This window comes from Apostichopus japonicus, chromosome 15 (genome assembly GCF_037975245.1).
Source record: "Apostichopus japonicus isolate 1M-3 chromosome 15, ASM3797524v1, whole genome shotgun sequence".
NCBI classification, from domain to species: Eukaryota; Metazoa; Echinodermata; class Holothuroidea; order Aspidochirotida; family Stichopodidae; genus Apostichopus; species Apostichopus japonicus.
In genome coordinates, this window is record NC_092575.1 from 6,379,350 (window position 1) to 6,403,108 (window position 23,759).

Here is a 23,759-nt window from a genome sequence, read left to right on the forward strand (position 1 = left end):
AAAATGAATAAATTACAGTTACTTTCCCAAATTGGGGATTGTCAAGCAACTCGGAACAAAGTTATTTTCCAGTAGAGAAATTACAGTAACTCCACAACATGCATTTCAGAATGAAAGCTGTGTGAGATACTTCTTTGACGAGGAAACTATAAGACCCTCTGAAATGTATACGAACGCATTGGGTTCCACATTAAACCTTGTGAAATATACGTTTTAATTCGTAAATTGCCGACGTCATTATTTTATATGCAATATAAAGGTGAACTTTTCCAGCATTAATTGTTATAAGACTTCTTAATATGTAATTGTTTGATTACATTATTTGCTGTACGTTAAGATCATGCTTTCGAAGAGGGGGGGGGGGGGGGGGATTACCAACATTTCGAAAACATGCTTCAATCTTTAATGGCTTGCTGCTCGACAAAATACAATCTGTTCTTTTAACAAAATTTACATTCTTCGTATCTTGCTCCAAATAGTATTTGTGTCGTATAGATGTTACAGGAAGACAGAAAGAAAATATTGATATTTAGAGTCCTCGAAATATTAGGAATTCAACACCACCAACCCTTCGCCTCACCCCATCCATCCCCTGCCCAGTCAAAAGAGAGACTTGAATGCAACAAGTTACATTGTTAATGTGTTGCAGCAGTGCAGGCTACATTCTACAGTAGCAGGCTACAGTCGAAGCATCCAAAATAGCAATTTGCTAATATATTCTCCTCTTCAAAAAGTAAAGAATCCCCAAACTATTAACGGTTATTGACCTATTGAGATATCAAGTATTTGATTTTAACAGAATGTAAAAACTTTTTTCAAATTGATGCTACGGTTAAATGGATAACATAGATCCAATAAACGATAAAACTCTCTTTGTTTTATTAGAAGGGTTATCCTGTAAAGATATAGTGTGCTATCACATTTGAATAGTAATGAAGAAACCCTATTAAAAAATGGCATTTTCTTAAATGACATTTTCAGGTACGTTTAACACAGTATTATCTACCATGCACCTTTACTTCAGGATGTATCTCAATTTACTGAAGAATCGAGACTTGCTGTATTCTGGTTTATAACCACGCTGGGGGCGCCCCCCCTCCCCCCCCCCCCCGCTTCGCAAGTCAGAAAACCCCTTTTTCAATTCCAAATGAGAAAATAATCTCATTTGGAGCACCAAATTGCATCTAAGGCCAGGTGAAAATACACAATTATTTACAAAATGGAGTGGGTGTTGAAGTGTGCTATATTGCACCAAATTGCATCTGAGGCTACCTGGAAATGCAAAAAAAAATCCAAAGGGGAGGGGGACACCATCTCCCCTTAGATCCCCTCCCCTAAGCCGGCCATCAGTCTTCAGCCCCCCCCCCCTCCCACTCAAAAGTACCTTCCTACGCCACTGTATATAAGTGCGAATATATAGGTTAACTTGACGCGGAAACACTATAGGATATATAGAAGATCCTTTGCCAAATACGTTTACAAATACACGTTAGCGAGTACGCACGAGTACCAGGTAACTATGCTGATACACTTTGCTAAGAGTATGGACTCACTACAAGTCACGGTGGCTTATTCGTTGGTTGATGGAGTTCCCACAGAGGGTGATAAATGAATTTGGAAGGGTTTGTCTTAAACTAAACTTGATGTACCTCAGAGGGTCCTCAGTGGGTCCTCAGTGGGTCCTCAGTGGGTCCCCAGTGGGTCCCTCGGTGGGTCCAGGGATGATGCAAGACTTTATGTTTTGTTCCGGGGGGGGGGGGGCATCAGGGAGTGTGGCAGAAATAACCTACTTTCAATATATATTTGAAAACAACATTTTCTAACCATTTTCTTTGGGGACCACACAAATATTTGTGGCGACGCCAATGTTATATACTCTTTACAATGCAAACGAATGAAATTAGATTTATACATTGTGCTGATGATACTGCAATACCTTGAGAATTTTTCTGAATAAACCGACCGTGGCTGAATGATGAAAATATTTATCAACGGGATGTAGTTAATGTAGTTTCAATATGTAATCAAAAGTGTGATACGTCATTCAAACAAATTGAAAAAGCAAAAGTCGGTAAGTTTTATTAAACAGGAATCATATAATCATACAATACATTAATAATATTTATTATCGTGTTGCTAATTTTATACATACTACACTTGGATCCTGGAATGTACTAATTGCTTATAGACTAATACACAGAAAGGAATTTTAATGAAATGCAATTATATGTAAAGAAACGAGAGGAGGTCAAACTGGACAGCTGGTCCATTCTAACTGACATGCTCCATCGCTTGTGAGTAGTTAATGATGCATAAACAGTGGCGGGTCCAGGACTTATCGGAAGAGTTAGCCGAGATACAAGTATTGGGATAAACCCGAATAGGGCATAAAAGAAAACATCGGTATAAAGAAATTCCCACGCGCCCAGGGGTTCCATTTTATCCACTATGCACTTTGTTTAGAGAAAGTACGTCCAGAATAATGCAGCCACCCCCCACTCTCCCCTACCCCGCCCCTTTATGGTAGGCCATACGGGAAATAATTGCTGATTTAATGTCCGTGCGAATTAAAATTATTACCGGTATTAATTCTATTTAATACCGGCATTAATTCTCAGCCAATCACCATGCAGCTTCATATGCCGGTATTAAATATAATTAATACGGACATTAAATATAATTAATACGGGCATTAAATATAATTAATACGGGCATTAAATATAATTAATACGGGTATTAAATAGAATTAATACGGGCATTAAATATAATTAATACGGATATTAAATAGACCAATCACATCAGCGATTTTTTTACCACGCTCTGAGATATAGTGTTAATCCCCCAGCGTGAAAGCAGCATAGTTGTAGCTAGCAAGCAAGGTACAACATACAACGCAATGGCACGCATGACAGACAAAGAACAATTTTTGCATGATTTTCGTCGAGAAGCGAACGATACTTGTCCAATGTTTTACCAGTTCGCAATGCTTTGAACCGTCTTGTTGTTCTTATTTGAAGAGCAAAATAGTGCGGTGAACGTAAGTTGTAGGTTGGCGCGGCGATCAGATCAGATGAACAAGGGAGAATCCTGCTGATGTGATTGGTCTATTTAATACCCGTATTAATTCTATTTAATACCCGTATTAATTCTATTTAATGCCCGCATTAATTCTATTTAATGCGCGTATTAATTCTATTAATGCCCGTATTAATTCTATTTAATGCCGGTATTAAATACGATTAATGGACCGCATAAATAAGCATCGAGATGCGCTCACTTGATTGGACGATTTATGTGGTACATTATTCGTATTTATGTGGTACATAATTCGGATATATGTCGGACATAATTCAGCAATTATGTCGGACATAATTCAGCAATTATTTCCCATGCGGCCTACCATACCCCTTGAGTCCCCTCCCTGGATCTGTTCCTGTTATAAATACACTCAATGACTATCAGAAAGCGCTTGGAATAGTTCTATTGTTATTTAAATTAAGGGTATGTACAACTCACAGGCTGTGAGGACGGCTATTCAGCTTTCTCATATATCATGTCATTGACTCAAAGTGAACACGTTCGTGTTTGAGTAGGGACTTACGGTCACGTGCTCGGCACCCTCGTCATTATGTGATTGTGCTTGAGCTCATTATTTTTGTTCATAGATGAGAAGATATGATAAAGTACTTCATGCTTCATTTTTATGGTAACAGAAAGTGAAAATGCATCTTTATAGATTGCACAATCTATTAATACGTTCATCATAACGAGAAGTTTTCACGCATACAGTCGGACAGGCAGACGAACCAGCAAAGCTTTATTCCACGATACAGACGGTAGCAAGTAAACTACTTCGAAAGATGGATCTTAAACTTGCTTTCATTATTTTACTTCTCTCTTTTATCGAACCATTCTTTGTTGATACTCTTGATTGTAGTAAGATGTGTTCAGGTGTTTCGAATAATGGACTAAGTTGTTACGTTCAGTCTACTGGTTGCGATGTTATATTTCCAACGCGAGTATTCTCAATGGCTGATCCTGGTTACTATTGGACTTTTGTGAACTTTACGAAAAATTTAAGAGGAAGTTCCTCGAAAATCAGTTTTGAGTCGAGAAGTAAATTTTGGTACAGAGATGAGTGTCTCTTTCAACGTTACACATTTCGTATAGACTATATAAAACGAGACAACGACGGAAATATAGTTTCAGCAGAACTTGCTTTTGTCATCAGAAATACTGTTGCCCAAGATTCCGGTGTTTACGATGTTGTACTGAAAGAAGGTTCATACACACAAGCAAGTACCGTCGTACTGCGTCAAACGTATCTTCTGTTTAACAGTCATTCTCCTTCACCAGCACCTGTTTGCTCAGCGGTGGACACTGCTTCATTGCCATTGGACGTCGACGCTGAATATATGCTGAATTGCTCTGTTCTTGGTTACTTTTATCCCAAGATTGAACTCAAGATTGTTTCATCCTCCGGTGAGTGTCCGTACCAGATCGTCAACAAGACGAAAGCGTCCCTCCTTCCAGAGATGACTTCGGAACATGCATACGTCACATACTGTGAAAATGCTTCTTTTACTTGTGTTGTTCATCCAAACCGGGTCACCTACGACAATGAAGTTAATTCGTGCGCATTCCAGCTGGAGCGTCCGAAGAGAAGTACTACAATTCCGCAAGATACCACATTGAGTCTTACGTCTAACACCATGGAGACGGAGACTTCAAAACCGAGGCCCTTCAACATCATCATCTATATCATGGAGAACCTTCAGTACGTATTGGGTGCTGCAGTGATCATGACGTTATGTCTCTTATTGGTAATAGCAGTTTACTGTTACAAAGTAAGGCAAAGATACTCTCCTTATGAACAGAACTGTACCAGCACTCAGGACAGGAGTCATGGTGACGTCACCATTCAAAATCCAGGTTACGGATATGCTGTTGCGCCTCATAGGAACGAACTGGTATCCATGAGAGAGGTCCACCGGGGCCGAGCTGTCGATCAGAAGGCGTCTGAGGAAATTTATTCTCTTGTTACCAAATGAACATTGTAGAAACTATGATGATAGAATAAGAATACTTTGTTTGAGATCGAAGGAAAAGTTTGGTATAGTTCAATTTGGAAGAGCGTTTTCTGATATAAAGGCATTGAAGACTCGCCTCAAGCCGCGTGCCGCCATCTGAAAAAGTTAACGTTCCGTTGCTTGCAAGTGAAGGTTTTTTTTTTCTTGTCGCTACAAAATGCAGACAGTAATGAAACGTGATACCTTGTTATCTTGTATCTAGACCTGAGATGTCCATCGCTGCTATGTACACTGTGTTGTGGGTATTGACCGTAGCTGCATGTATTGACCGTGCACTATAGTGTCAAATTTCCGACGCGTACGGTAGCAAGCAGTGTGTGTATTTTCTGGGATTGATGGTGGTGTCTATAACATTTCTGTTACACCTCATTCGAAACTAGGTCAGATTACCGGAATCAGACGTTTATTTGTGCGCGAGTCTTCACACCCTTTAAGAGAGATTGCGATTTCAGTTACTTTGTGGTATACTTTTAAAAAATTATTTTATTAAGCATTATTAAGCATTATTTATTAATGTATTTACGACTTCTTAAATCTTCATACTTTTTATATTATTATTTGTCTTTTTTAATAACTATTTTTTATTATATGTCTTTTTAAAACTATTTTTTTAAATACTATTTTATTAAGCATTATTATTGTATTTATGACTTCTTAAATTTCCTACTTTTTATATTATTATATGTCATATCAGAGGGCCTCGTGGAAGATTAGCTATTGCTAAACGAGCTACCCTCTTAAAATAAAGTTGAAATAAATATAAATAAAGAGGGCCTCGTGGAAGATTAGCTATTGCTAAACGAGCTACCCTCTTAAAATAAAGTTGAAATAAAAATAAATAAAATAAATATACTATAGAAGATAGGCATAAATGCTGTTTGTTTCTTTTTTACGCATATCTCTATAATGGGAAAATGAAAATAATTTACTGTGTTGGCAAAATAATGTACTGGGTGGGCAACGGGCAAGCTTTCTTTACTTGGTGGCTGACTGAGTGATTTACTGGCTGGGCAATTGCCTAACAAGTTAGTGTGTAATCGATATTACTGATTTACAATGTATAACAAATGTAATTCGCTTTTACATTTGCAGTTTTTATACAATTTATTGTCAGATGGTATTTAACAAATTTTCTACCCTTTTTATACCTTACATTATCGATTTATATATTTGTATATCATGATTGTTTGTATTTTACTGTAAAGCGCCTTAGAGCAATTTCTGATTGGATAAGGCGCTATAGAAATTTTGTATAATAATAATAATAATTATTCAAAATTGTATGAATCTATTAACAACGTGTCGTGGTAACTTGTGAAACGCAAATAGTGTTTATCATTTCTTCATGCCGTTATATATAATTTAAGGCAAATCTGAAACAAAATGTTGTGTAATCTATGCTTGCATAATTTCAAACATTTATTCACAGTATTTCTTATCTTAAAACAGCTAAAGTATAGTTTGAAATACAAATTGCAGACAACATGCAGACAGAGTATGCACTCCAACACAAGATGTATTCATTCTCATATGTGGTAATATATTTTCTCGAGAAACGTTTGAAACCAGGATAAATTCTCCCAATCAGTTCAAACGAGAATATGAAACTATGCTATAGCCGTTTATAGCCCATGAGACGATAGCTTTTAGTCTTCTATAGTATAGCACATGTGACCTAGCCTATAGTCTGATACAGCACATGCGACCTAGCCTATATGTAGTCTCTTATAGTAAATGTGACCTACCTCATAGCCTTCTTTGCCTATAAGATAAACCAATTGCGACACTGCTCAATTTTACTCTGGACTCCATTGTATAACGAAAACAACAACAACATCATTAACAACAAAAAACATCAACAACAACGAAAATAACAAATCGATGGGTCGGTTTCATATGTTTATGATCTGTATTTGAGGAAACTCCCATATTTTTTTTTTACAAAACAAACACAACAGCAACGAAAAAGTTATGAAAATTTAATATTTAAAGGTGAAGAATACATAATGCTATTTTATTTCTACATTGACAAAATCTACCAATAAACAAAGAGTTAAATGCAGCATTTTTGTGTTGGAGTTGGTGTCCAATTAATACAGTGAAATTAGTCCTTTCATTCGACCAACTGAAAGCTTACGATATCGTTGAATAATATTAAATGTGTAGTCTGGTTTATTTAACGCACAAAATGATGTGATTACTTTGGTTAACAATGTCAGATTTACAACATCCAACCAGGTTGCTATGGTGATATTTTAAGCAGCCGGCTTCGGGTTACACGTAATATTATAGAACTCTACATTGTACTTGCCATTACAACCACTCGTTTAAGTTATTAGTGTTTCTTTGTGTACGACAGGTATGGCGTATTCGTCCCCACCGACTCGACTCTCCCCCCTCCCCGCCACCCTCCCTCCAAATAATAATAGAGCTAAATTATAGTCTTATCAACTGATGACAATAGAAATCTCCGCCTGATCTATAGACGCAAGTAAGTTTCGGCATGTGTACCTCGGCTGTAAAACGTGAAGCCATATAGTTAAACATAGTAAAGCTTTCAATCAGTTCCCCAGTACTATTGTTTAACATTTGTTGGGAAGCCAATGAAGCAAAAAGGCCAAATTCGAGTTGCTCGCCGGTGTTCTTATTAAAGGTGAAAAAGTACATTATAAAAAAAAAATTATAACTACGAAAAAAAATTCTATATTTAAAATCCCAAACAATCGTGTTTGTTAGTTTTGCGAAATGTTAAGCCGTCTCGCCAAAAGATACATACACCCAAATACAAATAGGTCTACATGTTTGTTGATTAGCAGTAGTACGTTATCATGCTAGATTGTCTTCCAGGGTGGTTGCTGATGTGAAGAGGTGGTTGGTTGCTGATGTGGGTGGTTGCTGATGTGAAGAGATACAGAGCATATGTGTCCATAAATAGTACACATACAAAGCACACACATAAAAATATCACAAGCCAATTGTATCCGTTGCTTCAGTCCAGATTCACCATTTACCATTAGACAGTTAAGCGATAGGGGGATGGGGTCGGAGGGGGGGGGGGGTTAGTACCATAAGTAACATCTCCCCTTTTGGCATTTGCTTTTAGAGTATATAGATGTAAAACAACTTACCGTAAAATCCCTGAATTAATGATAACGTATTATAGTTTTCATCTCTAACGTCTCGATGGTTTATATATACCCAATGCATATATTTTTGGTTGCAACCGGAACTTCAAAGAAAATTTCGAAATTGATGTGGTTTAGTTGGTATATGTATAGCAGGTAGGGGTGGCGTGGACTGAGGAGGTGTAAGGAGTCTAATATTTAATGGTATCGTCCGTAGGCTGACGTTGTGTGATATGCAAAGCTTCCATTCAGAAGGTGACGTACTCACTGGATGACTCCCTCCCTAGCAACGCCAACTTGATCACAGTTTTCTCCTTCCTGACCAGACCACGGCTTGTTCTCAAACAGATGTCCCTCTCCTTCTTCGACGTACTTTTTTTGTTTAAACTTCACTTCTTACTGAATAAAACATGTTAAAAGGAAACTGTGTTGAATATACGCATACAGTAAATATGAATATGCATGATTGCACACTGCGTTATAGTTCAAGAGTTCATTGACCTTTCCTTTCCTTTCTCAGCTCTTGTGCCGCGTCGTTCCTAAACACTGCAAATAATCACAATGTGTGTTTTTCTTTCCATAATTATATCAGTAACGAGGTGTATCTATACGAAGATGAAACGGTTTTCATTCTCTTCGCCACATTTACAATCCTTTTCTATGGAGGTCCTCTGCCATACACCCCTGCAACCCTGTATATCCACGGCTGCCCATCGAGTCTTTTGTTTCTGTATCCCTTCTCCGCTGCATATCCCAGAGGAACCATAGGCCGGTCTGCTACACTCTACACAAGCTTTCGAACCTGTTGAGAAAATAAAGAAGGATGTTACAGAGGGCAAGGTTGACTCAATATCAAAACTAACCTCCCCCTGTATACCCCCGTCATACATGCGAAGCAACCCCCCCCCCCCGTTCACCCACCCCGCCGCACACCGAATCGTCCTACCTTACATCCATACCCACGCGATAAAGTATCCCACATCGCCACCCATCAAAAACGAGTGAAGCAACGCTGCAGAAGCTCATATAAGCTTTTATTTGAAAAAGTTGTTTAACATTGGCAACCTACATGCCAAGATTTAAGGGTTGCCAATGATATACTGTTAGAGATGTGGGTGTTATAAAAGGCAGCGCACACATACACACACTCACACCAAAACATACACATACTTCACACACGCTATTATGAGTTATAGGTTTGGACATTTTGCTACTCACAACAAAACGCATACCGGTCATGAATACTAAGAAAGGTTGAAAAACAACCTCCATGATCTGCGGCCTACATTTCATCATAACTGAAAACTCTTCCGACGACAATTTTTTTCCCCTAGACAACTTTGTTTCACCACCATTCAAACGTTTTATCCACAACATTTCAGCAGATTTGGACAAGCGCTCTTGAAGGAGTAGCATTTTTACGTTTTCTGAAAATATCGTGACCTAAAATGACCTTCAAATTTATAAGATATGCAAATTTAACTCACACAAACCACTGACGAAATTTCAGTCAAATCGAATGAAAAAAATGACGAAATGGCAGTCATTCAAACACGATGGCAAAAATATGGCAAAATTTCGGCAGAATCGCACGATCGCTATAGCTCAGCTGAAAAGCTTTCAGATGAGCTAAAATGCAAGAATATTCAATGTACACAAAATCACGTGACCGTGTTTTTTGTGACGTAACATTTTCAAGAATTAAGTATTTAGTATAAATAGAACTGAACTGAACAACTGAACATTGGTCGAACTTCTAAATTTCAGAGACTCGGGGTATTGCCGAAATTTCAAACCAACTGATAGGACCTATATACCATCTCATTATTTGTGCCCTAAAATTTATATTTAGAAGAAACTCGCTAGGTTTTGGGAGAAAGAAAATGTGGGCTGTTGTAATCCAGTAGCCAGGTTTTACTAACAAAATTTTCCACTTCCGCACTTAACCTTACACTTCTTTGCTTATATTCCATTGCCAATTCACTTTCAGGTGTTAGGAATATTTTTTTTCTTGACGGATAATCTCAGATTTCTCAGTTTTCCGATTGAGTTGTTAGAATTATCTTTCTGAAACGTAAGCGGTCATTGCCTCTTTGGTTAAAAAACTGAGATTCAAATTTCATAAGTTTCTATAGCATAAAATTTTTCGCGCGCTCTGCGCGCGTTTAACATGGTAATGTGAATAACATATAGGCATGCATCGGTTATTATATCGCATGCCAATAACATACAATCGTTTGCCCGTGTTATTCCCTTCCATATTGGTTAGAAATTATTGGGGAAGTCGTTACAATAGTAATTATAAAAATAATATCAGGTTAACCATTGAAAAACACATTGCAAATTATTTTTCTTTCAGTAGGTGTCCGAAAAATTCTCAGCATATTGCCCGAATATTCACAAGCATTTTTGATTGGGGGCTGCAGACCCCCCCCCAGCCCCCACCCCGCCTCCTACGCCTATGTTGCCATTATGCATATTCAATTTCCCAAAAAAATCCTAATGCATTTCCAAAAATGCATTGCTATATTACATTGTGACTTTGTAATAAGCAGAAGCCATTTAAAGCCTACTATGAATAATGAGTATAGTTTTAATCCCATAACCTACCCCATCCTTTCGTATTTTGACATAGTTCATTTGCTTTCATGTATGTATCGATCGCGTGTGCAGGGATTTGGACTTTATAATGATTTCACCTCATTTTGTCTCGAAAGAAAACTTGTTCCTTGTTTCCTAATTTGCACATATTGCAGTGCTAGTATGCATTTTTTCCTTAAAGGGGGGAGGGGCGTTGATAGAGTGATGTGTATAGACCTACGCAAATAAGATAATACAATAAGAGTTATAAAGGGTACTAAATATCAGGCTGCATCAGTCCAATCGAATTTCTGCAAAGTGCCCTTCGACGTCGGTGCCCCCCAGATTAAAAGTGCTTCCGCCGCCCTTGCTTACAGTCTACTGGTTGCGATGTTATATTTCCAACACGAGTATTCTCAATGGCTGATCCTGACTACTATTGGACTTTTATGAACTTTACGACAAATTTAAGAAACAGTTCTTCAAATATTAGTTTTGAATTGATTGGTAGATTTTCGTACACAGATGAGTATCTCATTCAACGATACACATTTCGTATAGACTATACCGTATATCATACGAGACAACGACGGAAATATAGATCCTGGAGACAACATTTGCTTATGGCATGTATTTGAACCACCGTTAAGATCGCTGTGAGGCTTTCTTTGTTTACTGCATTGATATGAGGGGATCATTTCAAGCTGTCCTTCTAAATAGAGACTTTTGTCGAGTTGGACGTGCTGGGCTACATTTACACGTCCCTCTCAACATCATCTAATATAATGCGCGTAGTCGCATTTTTTTTTCTCAGAAATGAGAAAATATACTTAGATCTCCTTTCACATTTGCTTTAAATGTCTTGAATATAACACGTCTGCATCAAATTTATCTTATATCAGAGAATTTTAAAATGAAAGTAAATCACTTCTGGGCGGGGCGTCAAATGTGAATGTAGATTCATTTTCATTTCTTTTGAATGTAATTCCATACTTTATGATGCCCACTCATGTGAAAATATATTCATGAAAGAACTTTCTACTTCACGTTAAAGATCGGTGCGAATGGTTTGAAACCAAATTATGCTATCATAAATATTTGTCGTCAATAGATCTTAGAAACACTCAGCGCAAGAACAAATGAATGTTCGTCAATAATTATTGAAAGGCGGAAGACAGAAAGTGAAAATGTTCATTGTAGATTATGCTAGATCTATGGCAAAGAATACTTACAGTAGAAATCAATTTCCGTGCATACAGACACTAGCAGCCGAATCAGAAAAGCTGTATTCCAAGGTACACACGCGTATACAAATAAACAGCAATAATTTACGGGTTCTGTTGAGGGACTTCGAAAGATGGATCTTAAAGTTGCATACATTATTTTACTGTTCTCTTTTATCGAACCATCCTTTGTTGATACTCTTGATTGTAATAAGATGTGTTCAAGTGTGTCGAATAATGAACTTAGTTGTTACGTACAGTCTACTGGTTGCGATGTTGTATTTCCAACGCGAGTATTCTCAATGGCTGATCCTTTCTACTATTGGACTTTTATGAACTTTACGAAAAATTTAAGAGGAAGTTCCTCGAATATCAGTTTTGAGTTGAGAGGTACATTTTGGTACAGAGATGAGTATCTCTTTCAACGTTACACATTTCGTATAGACTATATAAAACGAGACAACGTCGGAAATATAGTTTCAGCAGAACTTGCTTTTGTTATCAGAAATACTGTTGCCCAAGATTCCGGTGTTTACGATGTTGTACTGAAAGAAGGTTCATACAAACAGGCAAGAACCGCCGTACTACATCAAACGTATCGTCTGTTTAACACTCATTCTCCTTCACCAACACCTGTTTGCTCAGCTGTGGACACTGCTTCATTGCCATTGGACGTCAACGCTGATTATTTACTGAATTGTACGGTTCTTGGTTACTTTTATCCCAAGATTGAAGTCAAGATTGTTTCATCCTCCGGTGAGTGTCCGTACCAGATCGTCAACAAGACGAAAGCGTCCCTCCTTCCAGAGATGACGTTGGAACATGCATACGTCACATACTGCGAAAATACTTCTTTTACTTGTGTTGTTAGTCAAAACCGGTTCACCTACGACAATGAAGTTTATTCGTGCGCATTCCAGCTGGAGCGTCCAAAAAATGGTAATTCCTCGTAATACTACTTTAATTCTGTCAGAGTAATCGAAGTTGATTTACCAAGTCTTAAAATTTGTATTCGGTAAAAGATCATTATCTTACAAATCTTTATAACTGGTTATAATCAGTCAAATATGAAAGTGCCTAAAACAGCACAACAAGTATTGCTGCATGGTATGGAACGCCAAAAGGGCAATGTATTTTGTCGTCTCCGTCGAGTTTGTCCACTTCGATGTTGTTTTCTCGATCGAGTTTGTATAATATATCTAAAATATATCTAGGCAACAAACTCGATCGAGGCAACAAACTCGATCGAGGCAACAAAATAGATCGAGACATCAAACTCGATCGAGGTAACAAAATAGATCGAGGCAACAAACTCGATCGAGGCAACAAACTCGATCGAGACGACAAAATACATTGCCCTTTTGGCGTTCCATAGCATGGTACATCGCACTCCCTTAAAAGAATGACAGGTTTTAATTCATGTTCGTGAAAACTGACACCTAACCGTGAAATTTGTTTTTTCTTCTTTATTTTCTTGTATTTTAACTTCGTAATCACATCAAATCGTTCAACAACAAAAAGCGTAACCATAAGAACGGGTATATATATATATATATATATATATATATATATATATATATACGAAGGAAATACATTTTCTAAAACATTACTTTATATATATATATATATATATATATATATATATATATATAAGGAGTAATGTTTTAGAAAATATATTTCCTTCGTCAGCAATTCTTGGCAGTTGAATGAAAAGTATATGATATTTCGTACTCACATCTCACATCACCAGCCTCAACAAAGACTTGGGACCCCTTAACAACTATCAATTCTACAAACATATGTAATCCGTTCTTTCCTCCTTAATCCGCTTCCTGTATAGTCATGGTTTATTTGGTTCTAATTCCATAAATGCAACTTACACTTATCTAGCGTCATACGTTCATTGTGTTACATTTTGTACTTTCCAATATATTTTCTAAAACATATCTCGTTATTTGTCAATTATGAGTCATATCTTATTTCTCTGGTTTTCTCTTATATTATTTTCTTTTGGAGTAAACGTGGATTTCCGTTATAATATACTATATATATATATTATATATATTTTTTCTATATATATATATATATATTTATAGTAATTCAATAAAGAATAACACACCAGAAAAATTCCACTTTACGACCGGTTTCGTCCTTTAGGAACTCATCAGGCGAAGGTAGGAATCGAACCACGGATCTTCGGGTCACGAACCGAAGTCGGTACCACTCGACCACAGTGATATTACTGGTGTGATCAAGCGTATAAATTGGCTTTTAATAACTGTCATTAAGGGCGTATTACCAAAGTGTTATGATTGTACAGAGTGCACCCCTGGCGCTTGGAATTTGATAATTTTACACAGAATAACCACTCTTTAGGCAAGCCAAACATTCAATTCTATATATATATATATATATATATATATATATATATATATATATATATATATAGATATATAGATATATATATATATATATATATATATATATATATATATATATATATATATAGATATATATATATATATGTATATCTATGTATATGTATATATATATATATATATTGCCGTCTAAATACTACACATATAAAAAATCTGCTTGACAAAGTCTTATGAGAGTCAGGATCGGAGCGTTCAGCATTGACGAGACCCACTTTTAGCGTATAAGTAAGCCTGTATGGTAAATCTTTAAAGTAATATATATAAATGTTACTCTAAGTAACAGCTGAATTATAATTAGGCCGTATTAAGAACATTTTGTGATAGCCTTTTAGTCAGTCCTTGTTTTAGATCGTTAGGTTGTTACTCGACAATTATTGACAGTGTAACGGTTGTTAGGCCGATTACAATCACTAGTGTTGCTGTGATCGAATGGCAAAGTTGTAGTATGGTAAACGTTATTGTGATAGGGTATACCTACACTGAATAATCTTTAACGTAGGTTATTTCGATGCAATAGTTGCTTGCTCAGTTTCTCTTTATAGTCGATCTTTATCATCAAAAACAGAGTTCGTTACTTGAATTAGTAACAGACAATACTCTAGTTCCTTAAGTTAGCGGGATTCATCTTGGGTGAGAATAAAGTTACGGCCATCGATAACAAACAGCGCCATCCTGCACGTATTTTAACGCACCCGTCAACCGTAAACTGCGCTAAGCTTTCAATGGCGGATAAAAACAAATGAAATAAATATGTACGCCAAAAATATCGTATTGCACCGAATGCATATATACAAAAACGTGAAGATAGTACGTCAGCTCACGTACGTTTTGTGACATTTGTACACACTTATGAAGAAAGCCAACTTGCGCGTATATACGCGCGTGTAGTCGTTCGATGATAAAATATCATCGTTATTTTTATAAACTTTCTATCTGACTATGTTCATTTGAGGGACTTTAGACTCCACGGGTATCCGGTAAATCGGGGGTAAACGTCTGGATACCTTATTTGTAATCCGGAACATTTTCGTGGAAATGCTTCGATTAATATTTTTCTATAGCTATTGCATAATGAATATATTCATTTTTGATGTAAATCAACACAATTTTTAAGATCTCATTAAGCCTAGTCAAAGAGCCTAGTGATGTTAAGATGCTATGCAGGCTAATTGTAAAGTCTAGAACTTTAAAGGTTGATTTACGACCGGGGCAGGTCGATTACGTAATCACAAAACTTTCCTAGCTATAGTGTGCTATAATTGGGACCAATAAAAAAAGATCTTTAAGTCTCCATTGAAGGCTAACAGCTGAGTAAGGCTATCATGTTATGGTCATATTGTTGCTAACTACATTGTGGCTTCAATATAGGTTCTGTGTCCGACTGAGTAAAAGTTTCACTGTTCAGACTAGGGGCCTGTAGCAATTACTTACTATTGGTTTCAATACGTTACTATAGCCCATACACTATATCAAAGATTCGCCCTGTATTTGGGAAACTTTGACGATTTTTTTTTCCAGAGCTCCTGCGAGATTAGTAGCAATACCACTATACAAAGGCTTAGGTTTCCAGGTGTAACACTGCAGGAAATTTTCCCTCTGTTACAACACTTTTTCTTAGGGAATATTCACCCTCACCGCCCTGAAAATTTCACCCTGCCCGGACCTACCCAGTCACAGCATATATGCTGTGATATCAATTGACATTCTATAGAAGTGTGTTTGAAACCTGTTCAACACATGGGGTCAGCCCGATATTCATAAGGACCATTAGTCATAAGGGTCATTGTTCATAAGTTTCGTTATTCATAACGTGCATTTTTGGAGAAAAAAGGGTTTGTTATCTATAATCGGAAAAAAAGGTTCGTTATACATAAAAAGGGTCATTGTTCATAAGGTCCGTCATTCATAACCGGAAAAAGGTTCGATATTCATAATAGCAAAAAAGGTCCGTTATTCATAATCGGAAAAAAGGTTAGATATTCATAATAGCAAAAAAAGGTCCGTTTTTCATAATTGCAAAAAAGGTTCGATGTTCATAATAGCAAAAAAGTCCATTTATCATAATCGGAAAAAGGTCCAGTATTCATACAGTAATAATATATAGCAAATAAAAAAGCAGGGCGGAGCGACCATCTCCCCCCTCCCCCCCCCTTACCCCAAAAAGGTAATAAAACATTTTCCTGTGGGCACATGCTGCAGCTGTGACTAGTCGGCAAATTATTCATGCGGTAGCCGTACTTTCGGTGGTTGCCGTCGTTAACCCTTAAGCCCACCTCTGGGCCGCAAGTGACCCCCTCTTCCCATGGCCACACGCAGCTCGAAACTGCCAGTGGGTACCTCATCTTTTGGCTGGCAGTGGGATGCAGGGGCACTGGGGCGTGATGACACCGCGCTGTTGCGAACAAGATCTAGAACAAACTCTTGCACTGCTCTTGCCGCATGCAACCAACACAGTAGTCTGCTGCTGTACACATGTAAGGAAAGGTTTAGTAGCTACAGCGTGATAGTCTTTCGTCTATCTTGTCCTTGCGCGCATGCAAACAGTGATGCAAGAGCGCTCACAAGAATATCAGCACAAAATCAGAAGTGCGCGCTCCGAAATATTTGTCTGCAGTGGCGGAGATTTCTTGTCAGAAGTGGGGGGGTTGCAGGCCATTGATGAAATAAAAAGTCATAACTGCTGGCTCACTATCTAAGTGGAGCGCCACCATAAGTTGGCGCGAAGTGCACAAGAATTTTTGGCAAATATTGCCTCCCAAATTGCAGTAAATGGCACTGCCCAGGCCTTGAAAAGCTGCATTTAACAAGGGGCGTATGCAGGATTTTCTAACCCGGGGGACGCGTATTACTATCTAAGCGGAGCGCCACCATAGGTTGGCGCGCAGCGTACAAGCAAATTTCTGGTTTTGGTACCCCCAGATCACCGGAAATGGCACTTCTCGGGCTTGAAACTGACCAACCATATGTACACTTTTGCCTGAGAACCAAGTTTTTTCCAAATACTTTTTTTCTCATCTATAACCTTTTTGAAGATTGTCACCAGTCACACATCATGTTCGACTTCATCACATATCCTGTGGATCATTGCTTTTGTAGGTGATTCTTCATCGCGGCCCACAATATCCGTCAGCCCCACTGTTCAGAATTTGAAAATTCACAATTCTCGTGAATAAATTCACTTCAAAACATACCCATAATGTTGCACAAAATATCATCTATGGACAACCGATATAGAAAAACTTCCTTCAAACCCTAACAGACGGGTCAAAATTGCACGAGTATGATGAAGAATGTTGGTTAGGGAATTTTCGAAAATTCAGACGGCTACTAAAAAATTTCGTTGAAGGAAATAAAAATATACCAGATATTTCCGAATCCGAACACTACACACATCGACAGTTTTGAGCATGGGCGCAGATCAGTCTTGGATAATGGTGGGGACGCGTGTCTGTTCTATGACACTATCTAAGCGGAGCGCGACCATGGGTTCGCGCGTAGCGTACGATTTTTTGGGGCAAATATACCTCCCAGATCGCCGGAAATAACACTTCCCAGACCTAATGATGCTCCTAAACCTCCTTAAGTTTTAGATCTCATGGCTTAGAAATTTAGTTTGGGGAAATACATGCATGGGCGTCTGCAGAAAAAAAAATCAGGGGAAAAATAATCCAAGTAGACTTTTGTATACGATGGGTCTGGCGTCCTCTCCCAGAAAACAATTATAGACTGCCGCAAATGCGATTTCCGTCCTATATTTAACAACTGTGGATAAAATACAATAAAATGAGAACTGCTGCATTTCATTTGCACAATGCTGGATCAAACTGCGCCAAAGTTCAATACAGGGGAACTTGAAATGCAGCTATTGGTCAAGACAAATTGGTGGGGACACGGTATATCATGTCCCCACTACTGAAAAAGTTGGATGTGATATCTGCTGTTTGCTTTACAAATTCGAATAATTTTGTCACTGTTCCTCTTTCTCTTCCCGTTTTCTTGCCGTATTTCTACTCCATCCTTTTCTCCTTTTCTCTTTCTTCTTTTTCTTTACCTTCCTTCACCTCGTTGAAGTTGGCAAGTGTATACAGTTCCAAAGCTATTCAACAGCAACAAAACGTTATTTTGTGTATGTCTGTTGTGGGGTGAAGTTAGCGCTATGAGCTACAAGTTCCAATGCGCAAGGTGGGGGAAAGGGGCTAGAAATAATGTGTGGGTCAATTCTAACTCGGTTTTCGGTCGTTAATTGTTGATGTAGCCTACCAGGTAAAAGGTTGAAATGACTTTAACAATTTCAAATTTAATAATTTGATTTATTATGCCATTTGGAGCACATAACATAGGCTATAACAGAACATTACTGGCAAAAACTAGGGGGGGTTGATTGTGTGGGCCAACCCCCCCTCTTCAAAAAGTGGGGGGGTTAAAACCCCCCCAACCCCCCCTGTTTCTCCGCCAGTGTTTGTCTGCATTGCATGCTGTACGTACATAATACCTCCGTGTGTGTGCGTTGATCTATATACGAGTGTTTTCAATACCGTTATACACAGTGGTTTGTCAATGGAATATATTTGTTGTCATTTTGTAGGCGTTCATATCAACACGTACTGTACTGGGCAGTTCTCTCTTCATTGCAAGCAGTGTAGTCTAGACATTGGATATATCTTGACGTCGTTCTTCGCCTTAATTTAGTTGTTGGAACGACTCCAATGACGACCGGGGTTGCAGGGAAGAAAAAGACGACATTTGAAGACATAGTAAACATAACGTGATTACGGGTAGTGATATTTTACATTATCTGAAGTTGTCCGTCTGCATGTATGTCTGTCTGTTACGTCATGGAAATAAAACTATTAGCAACTAAGGCATTTTGACGGCACTAAATGATTTCTGGGATCAGTGTAGAAAAGTCTGTAGGAGAGTTAAAATATCTTCGGTCGGGATTGCGCCAGTAATACGTCGGTTACTACTTGTAGGTGCCAGACGTGGCACAAGAAGTTGAGAAAGCGGTCGATGGCCATCTTCTACCTGTCATCTATCCATTAGCGGCAGGGCTATTATTCGATGAAAACGTCGAGAAAGTATACTGTGGAGAGGAGATGAAGAAATGTATGCACTGTATGCCTAAAAGGTCAATAAAGGCCATCCGTTCATTTATTTTTTTTCTTTTGACTTTGCTAGCTTTTACTATAAATACTCCGGACGTACCTTCTGTCATGCCACGATGTTACCATAGCAACGGAGCGTTAGATTCGAAACGGAGCTATTTTTAGACGAATATACAAGTCCCATGGAATTGTCGTGAACTTCATATTTGTTTTGGTCATAATACGTTAAATACAGAGCAAAAGTTAGATAAGGTAGAAATTAGATATATTTATTCGACCATGAGTAAAGTTTACCAGTAGAAAGTCCTAGTATGTCATAATTGAATCCTCCACGCTACTAGGTTTTATTCTCGGCTATGTCTGCTGTATCCGCATTATCTGCTTTGTGTGCTGTCATGAATACCGCACATTTCGATTGTTTTTAATGCACAGAGAGCTCGTGGCATTGTTTATGACGTGACCGTACCTTTTTGTATCACAGTCTTTCAAACGCCTACCTCAGTAAATCAGCATTTAAGAAATGTGAAGTTGTTCTAACAGGAGCAAATCTGTTTCCACATTTAACGGTTTATAATATAAAGGCTAAATAATGACACAACATTCCCGAAGAACAAATATGATCAAGCTTGTCAGAAAAAATGTCGCGGTGGCCTTACACTGTACAGAAGAAGCATTTCTTTTGCAGCGTACAGTTTTCGTATATCTAGTGAAAGGCGAAGAGCGAGACAGAAATCAAATTTACTACTCAGGTCTTAAGTTCCGATCGGTTTCTATTGACAAGCTGTGCAAAATATTGCAATGACGTTCTGTGTTTACGCGAAACAAAATACCACATATTAAAAAAACCCACCCCACCCCCAAAAAACAGACAAACAAAGCGAAACAAACTTAAAACACCATGCATAGACATGCAGATATTAACAACAACCCCAAAATAAATAATGATAATAAAAACATAAAATAAAATAGTGCTTCGGCGGGGAATCGAACCTAGGCAGACATGAGCATAAATTTCATCTTAAATAAAATGTGATTTCTTAGCGAGAAAAGACGAATGAAAAAGGAAATAATTAATTTGAATAATTATATTATAAAATTGAAGACAGAGAGCTAAAATTAACCAGAGATTACGCCTCATCGAGGCCATGGTTTCACTGCGTTGCACATCAACCCAGTCCAATCGACGTGAGCCCTCCGTTGCAAGTCAGCTAGCCCACTTCTGGCCCGAAGGCCGGACTCTCAACGTAACTGTGTAATATGGAACCATGCTCATACAATAGGAATATAGCTGCCTGTACCTTGAAGTATGAATCGTGCTCATACGCTAGCGTTGTAGCTGCCTATACCTTGTAGTATGGATCCATACTCATGCACTAGCGTTATAGCTGCCTGTAAATTTGTAGAAAGGATCCATACTCAGACGCTAGCAATATAGCTGCCTGTACCTTGTAGTATGGATCCATACTCATACGCTTACAATATAGCTGCCTGTACTTTGCAGTATGGATCCGTAGTCATACCCTAGCGTTATAGCTACCTGTACTTTGTAGTATGGATTCATACTCATACGCTAGCGTTATAGCTGCCTGTACTTTGTAGTATGGATTTGTACTCACAGTTGGGATATTTTGGACTCTAGAATAGATACTGTTGCAGAGGGAAGTATTTGTACTCAGGCTTGGAGCCTTGTACTGGTACTCATAAATTATATGTTAAGTGTATTCTCCTTTTACTCAAGCTCATGCTGTTGTACTCGTACCACAAGCCTGCTCCTAACCAGAACTATCTTGGTTAGAGATAATTATCACAGCCCACAAAGTCCCTACCACAACACGTCTCAAACATCAACACTCACATAAATTCACTACATCTAAGATAGATCCTATCCTCAGTCTTGATTGTCTCTCTCTTACAGGCAGTGATGCTGAGCTTGCCATTGAAAACGTCGTCGCTGGGATAATTGTTTCCAATCACGGAGGAAGGCAGCTAGATGGCGTACTGGTTACAGTGAGTCTGTTTGCATATTGGAAACTTTTAATTGGGCTTTAAATAGATCTACACTGTGGTCTGCTGCATATGTTATGTGTTCTACTGGTTGAATAATTCAGCAGGGGTGTGAGAGGTAGGGGGGCGGTGGAGGAGGTGTGATGTGTATGTACCTGTCACACCCCTCTGCGTACTGGCCTGTGTATCGTACCTGCAACTTGTGAACACTGTCACTCATAACTCTTGTCAACCATCCACATTGAATATACACTGTACCCCATTAGCATAACTTTTGCAAGACAGCTTTAAGAATATTCTTGCTGCTGTAACAATGTTTCATTTCAACATATTAAAAGAGGTGAACAGAATCTTTGTTGATTGTTTGTGTGCTTGTTGCATTAGTGTTAATTCTGTACTCCTTCGAGAGGTCAGATGAGGTTTACAGAGTGAAAAGATTTGTACATAATGATTGAAAACAACCATATTTTCAACTCAATTGTGATGAAATATCAACTCACCCCCCCAAAATTATACATTTGTAGTAAAACATTTAATTATGATGTTCCTCTTACCTAATATTGTGAAAAATATTGTCTTTAAGACTTTGTCAGCTCAATTTTGATAAAAATATCAACTCCCACATAGAACATTCATATCTTGGTAAATTGTCATAAACAGTTTTTTACCAAGGTGCTAATAATTTAAAAACATTGTGTTTGTTGTTTAGATTGATGCTCTTCCAGAGGTCGTAGAGGCTGTGAAAGGGTCTGATGTGGAAATTCATTTAGACTGTGGGGTACGAAAGGGAACTGACGTCCTGAAGGCCCTGGCTCTCGGTGCGAGGGCGGTGTTTATCGGTAGGCCGGTACTTTGGGAATTGGCATACAAGGTGCATTCAAAACTTTTTACATTAGCGACCTGTTGTTTCAAGTGTAAATTGAAAAGTAATCCTTTGATAGCATTACATATTCCCCCATGTTTCCTCTGATCTTGCAAAACCTTTTAAATTGAAACGTTTGATAACCATGAATCCATTAAACATTTTGCTTTTTGTGGAATGAAAAAAAAAAAGAAGGACATGCAAGCGTCTGTCATGTCAGTCAATATTTCTTTTCGAACTATGCTATGTTTGGAAGCCTCTAATGAGTATGGTGTACCTACCGCACCCTTTGGTTATATCCCATTAACCAAAAGTGTGTGAAGGAGTGAGCATTAATTTTGAGAGCCTTGCCAAAACTTTAGAAATTGGTACATTAAGAAGTTAAAACTTCTTTATGCTTTTGAACGATGAATTGTTTCTTTTCTTCTCATTTTAGGGTGAGGAAGGAGTGAAGATGGTCCTAGAAATACTCAAAAATGAATTCAGTACTGCCATGGCTCTATCAGATTAGTTTTGTTCAGCAGATGATCTAAGCCCTGCGTGGTGTTAGCAGGTTAGGATGGATATGTTTTTTCGGAATTACCATGGCGCTACCCCATTGGTTGGTTCAAAAGATAAATTCAGTGTCACCATTGAGCTATTATCCTTGGTTAGTTTATTCAGTAGACGAATTCAGTATATCTATGGTGCTATGTGGTTAATTTGTTCAACAGATGATTGCAGTACTGCCATGGTGTTAGCCGGTTAGTTTTGTTCTAATCATAGCAGATAAATATAGTACTGCCATGGCACTATCCCATTGGTTGGTTCAATAGATAAATTCAGTGTCACCATTGAGCTATTATCCTTGGTTAGTTTTATTCAGCAGATGATGCTACTTGGTTAATTTGTTCAACAGATGATTGCAGAACTGCCATGCTGATAGCCGGTTGGTTTTGTTGAGCAGATCAACTCAGTACTACCATTGTCTAATATTAAGTTATTGTGGATCAGCAGATGAATTCAGTACTGCCATGGCCCAATTTGATTAGTTGGATGAATTCAGTATCACCATATTGCTACTAACCTAGGTTAGCTTATTCAGCAAATGGTTGCATTACTGCCATGGTATTAGCCAGTTATTTTGTAAAGCAGATGAATTGAACTTCAACAAAGTTTCAGGGAATGTTAGTTAGGAAGTAGTTAGGGGAATTTGATTCAATAATCAACATTTCTTCACCCAGACACTTTTTCATATCCATATTAATAACTAATAAAAGCTGAAAATTTTGAATTCTTAAAATTTTATACTTTTTATTACGGGATATTATTGTCTAGTAACACAGAAAACTA

At 37.9% G+C, this 23,759-nt stretch overlaps 2 protein-coding genes across 15 annotated transcripts in view; one reads left to right on the top strand and one right to left on the bottom strand.

Moving 5' to 3' along the window:
- The window catches only part of LOC139981584 (uncharacterized), a 171,879-nt gene that overhangs the window by 19,777 nt on the left and 128,343 nt on the right, over nucleotides 1–23,759 (bottom strand). The window lies entirely within an intron of this gene.
- LOC139981588 (uncharacterized) overlaps nucleotides 12,058–23,759 on the top strand; it is a 107,297-nt gene continuing 95,595 nt past the window's right edge. The window contains exons 1-4 of one of the 4 annotated variants that reach the window (XM_071994087.1): nucleotides 12,058–12,957; nucleotides 21,477–21,568; nucleotides 22,275–22,436; nucleotides 22,864–23,736. In XM_071994087.1, the coding sequence (XP_071850188.1) occupies nucleotides 12,153–12,957; nucleotides 21,477–21,568; nucleotides 22,275–22,436; nucleotides 22,864–22,938 (1,134 nt within the window). In that variant the 5' untranslated portion in view covers nucleotides 12,058–12,152 and the 3' untranslated portion in view covers nucleotides 22,939–23,736. The other 3 variants (XM_071994088.1, XM_071994086.1, XM_071994085.1) reach the window with 3 other exon arrangements.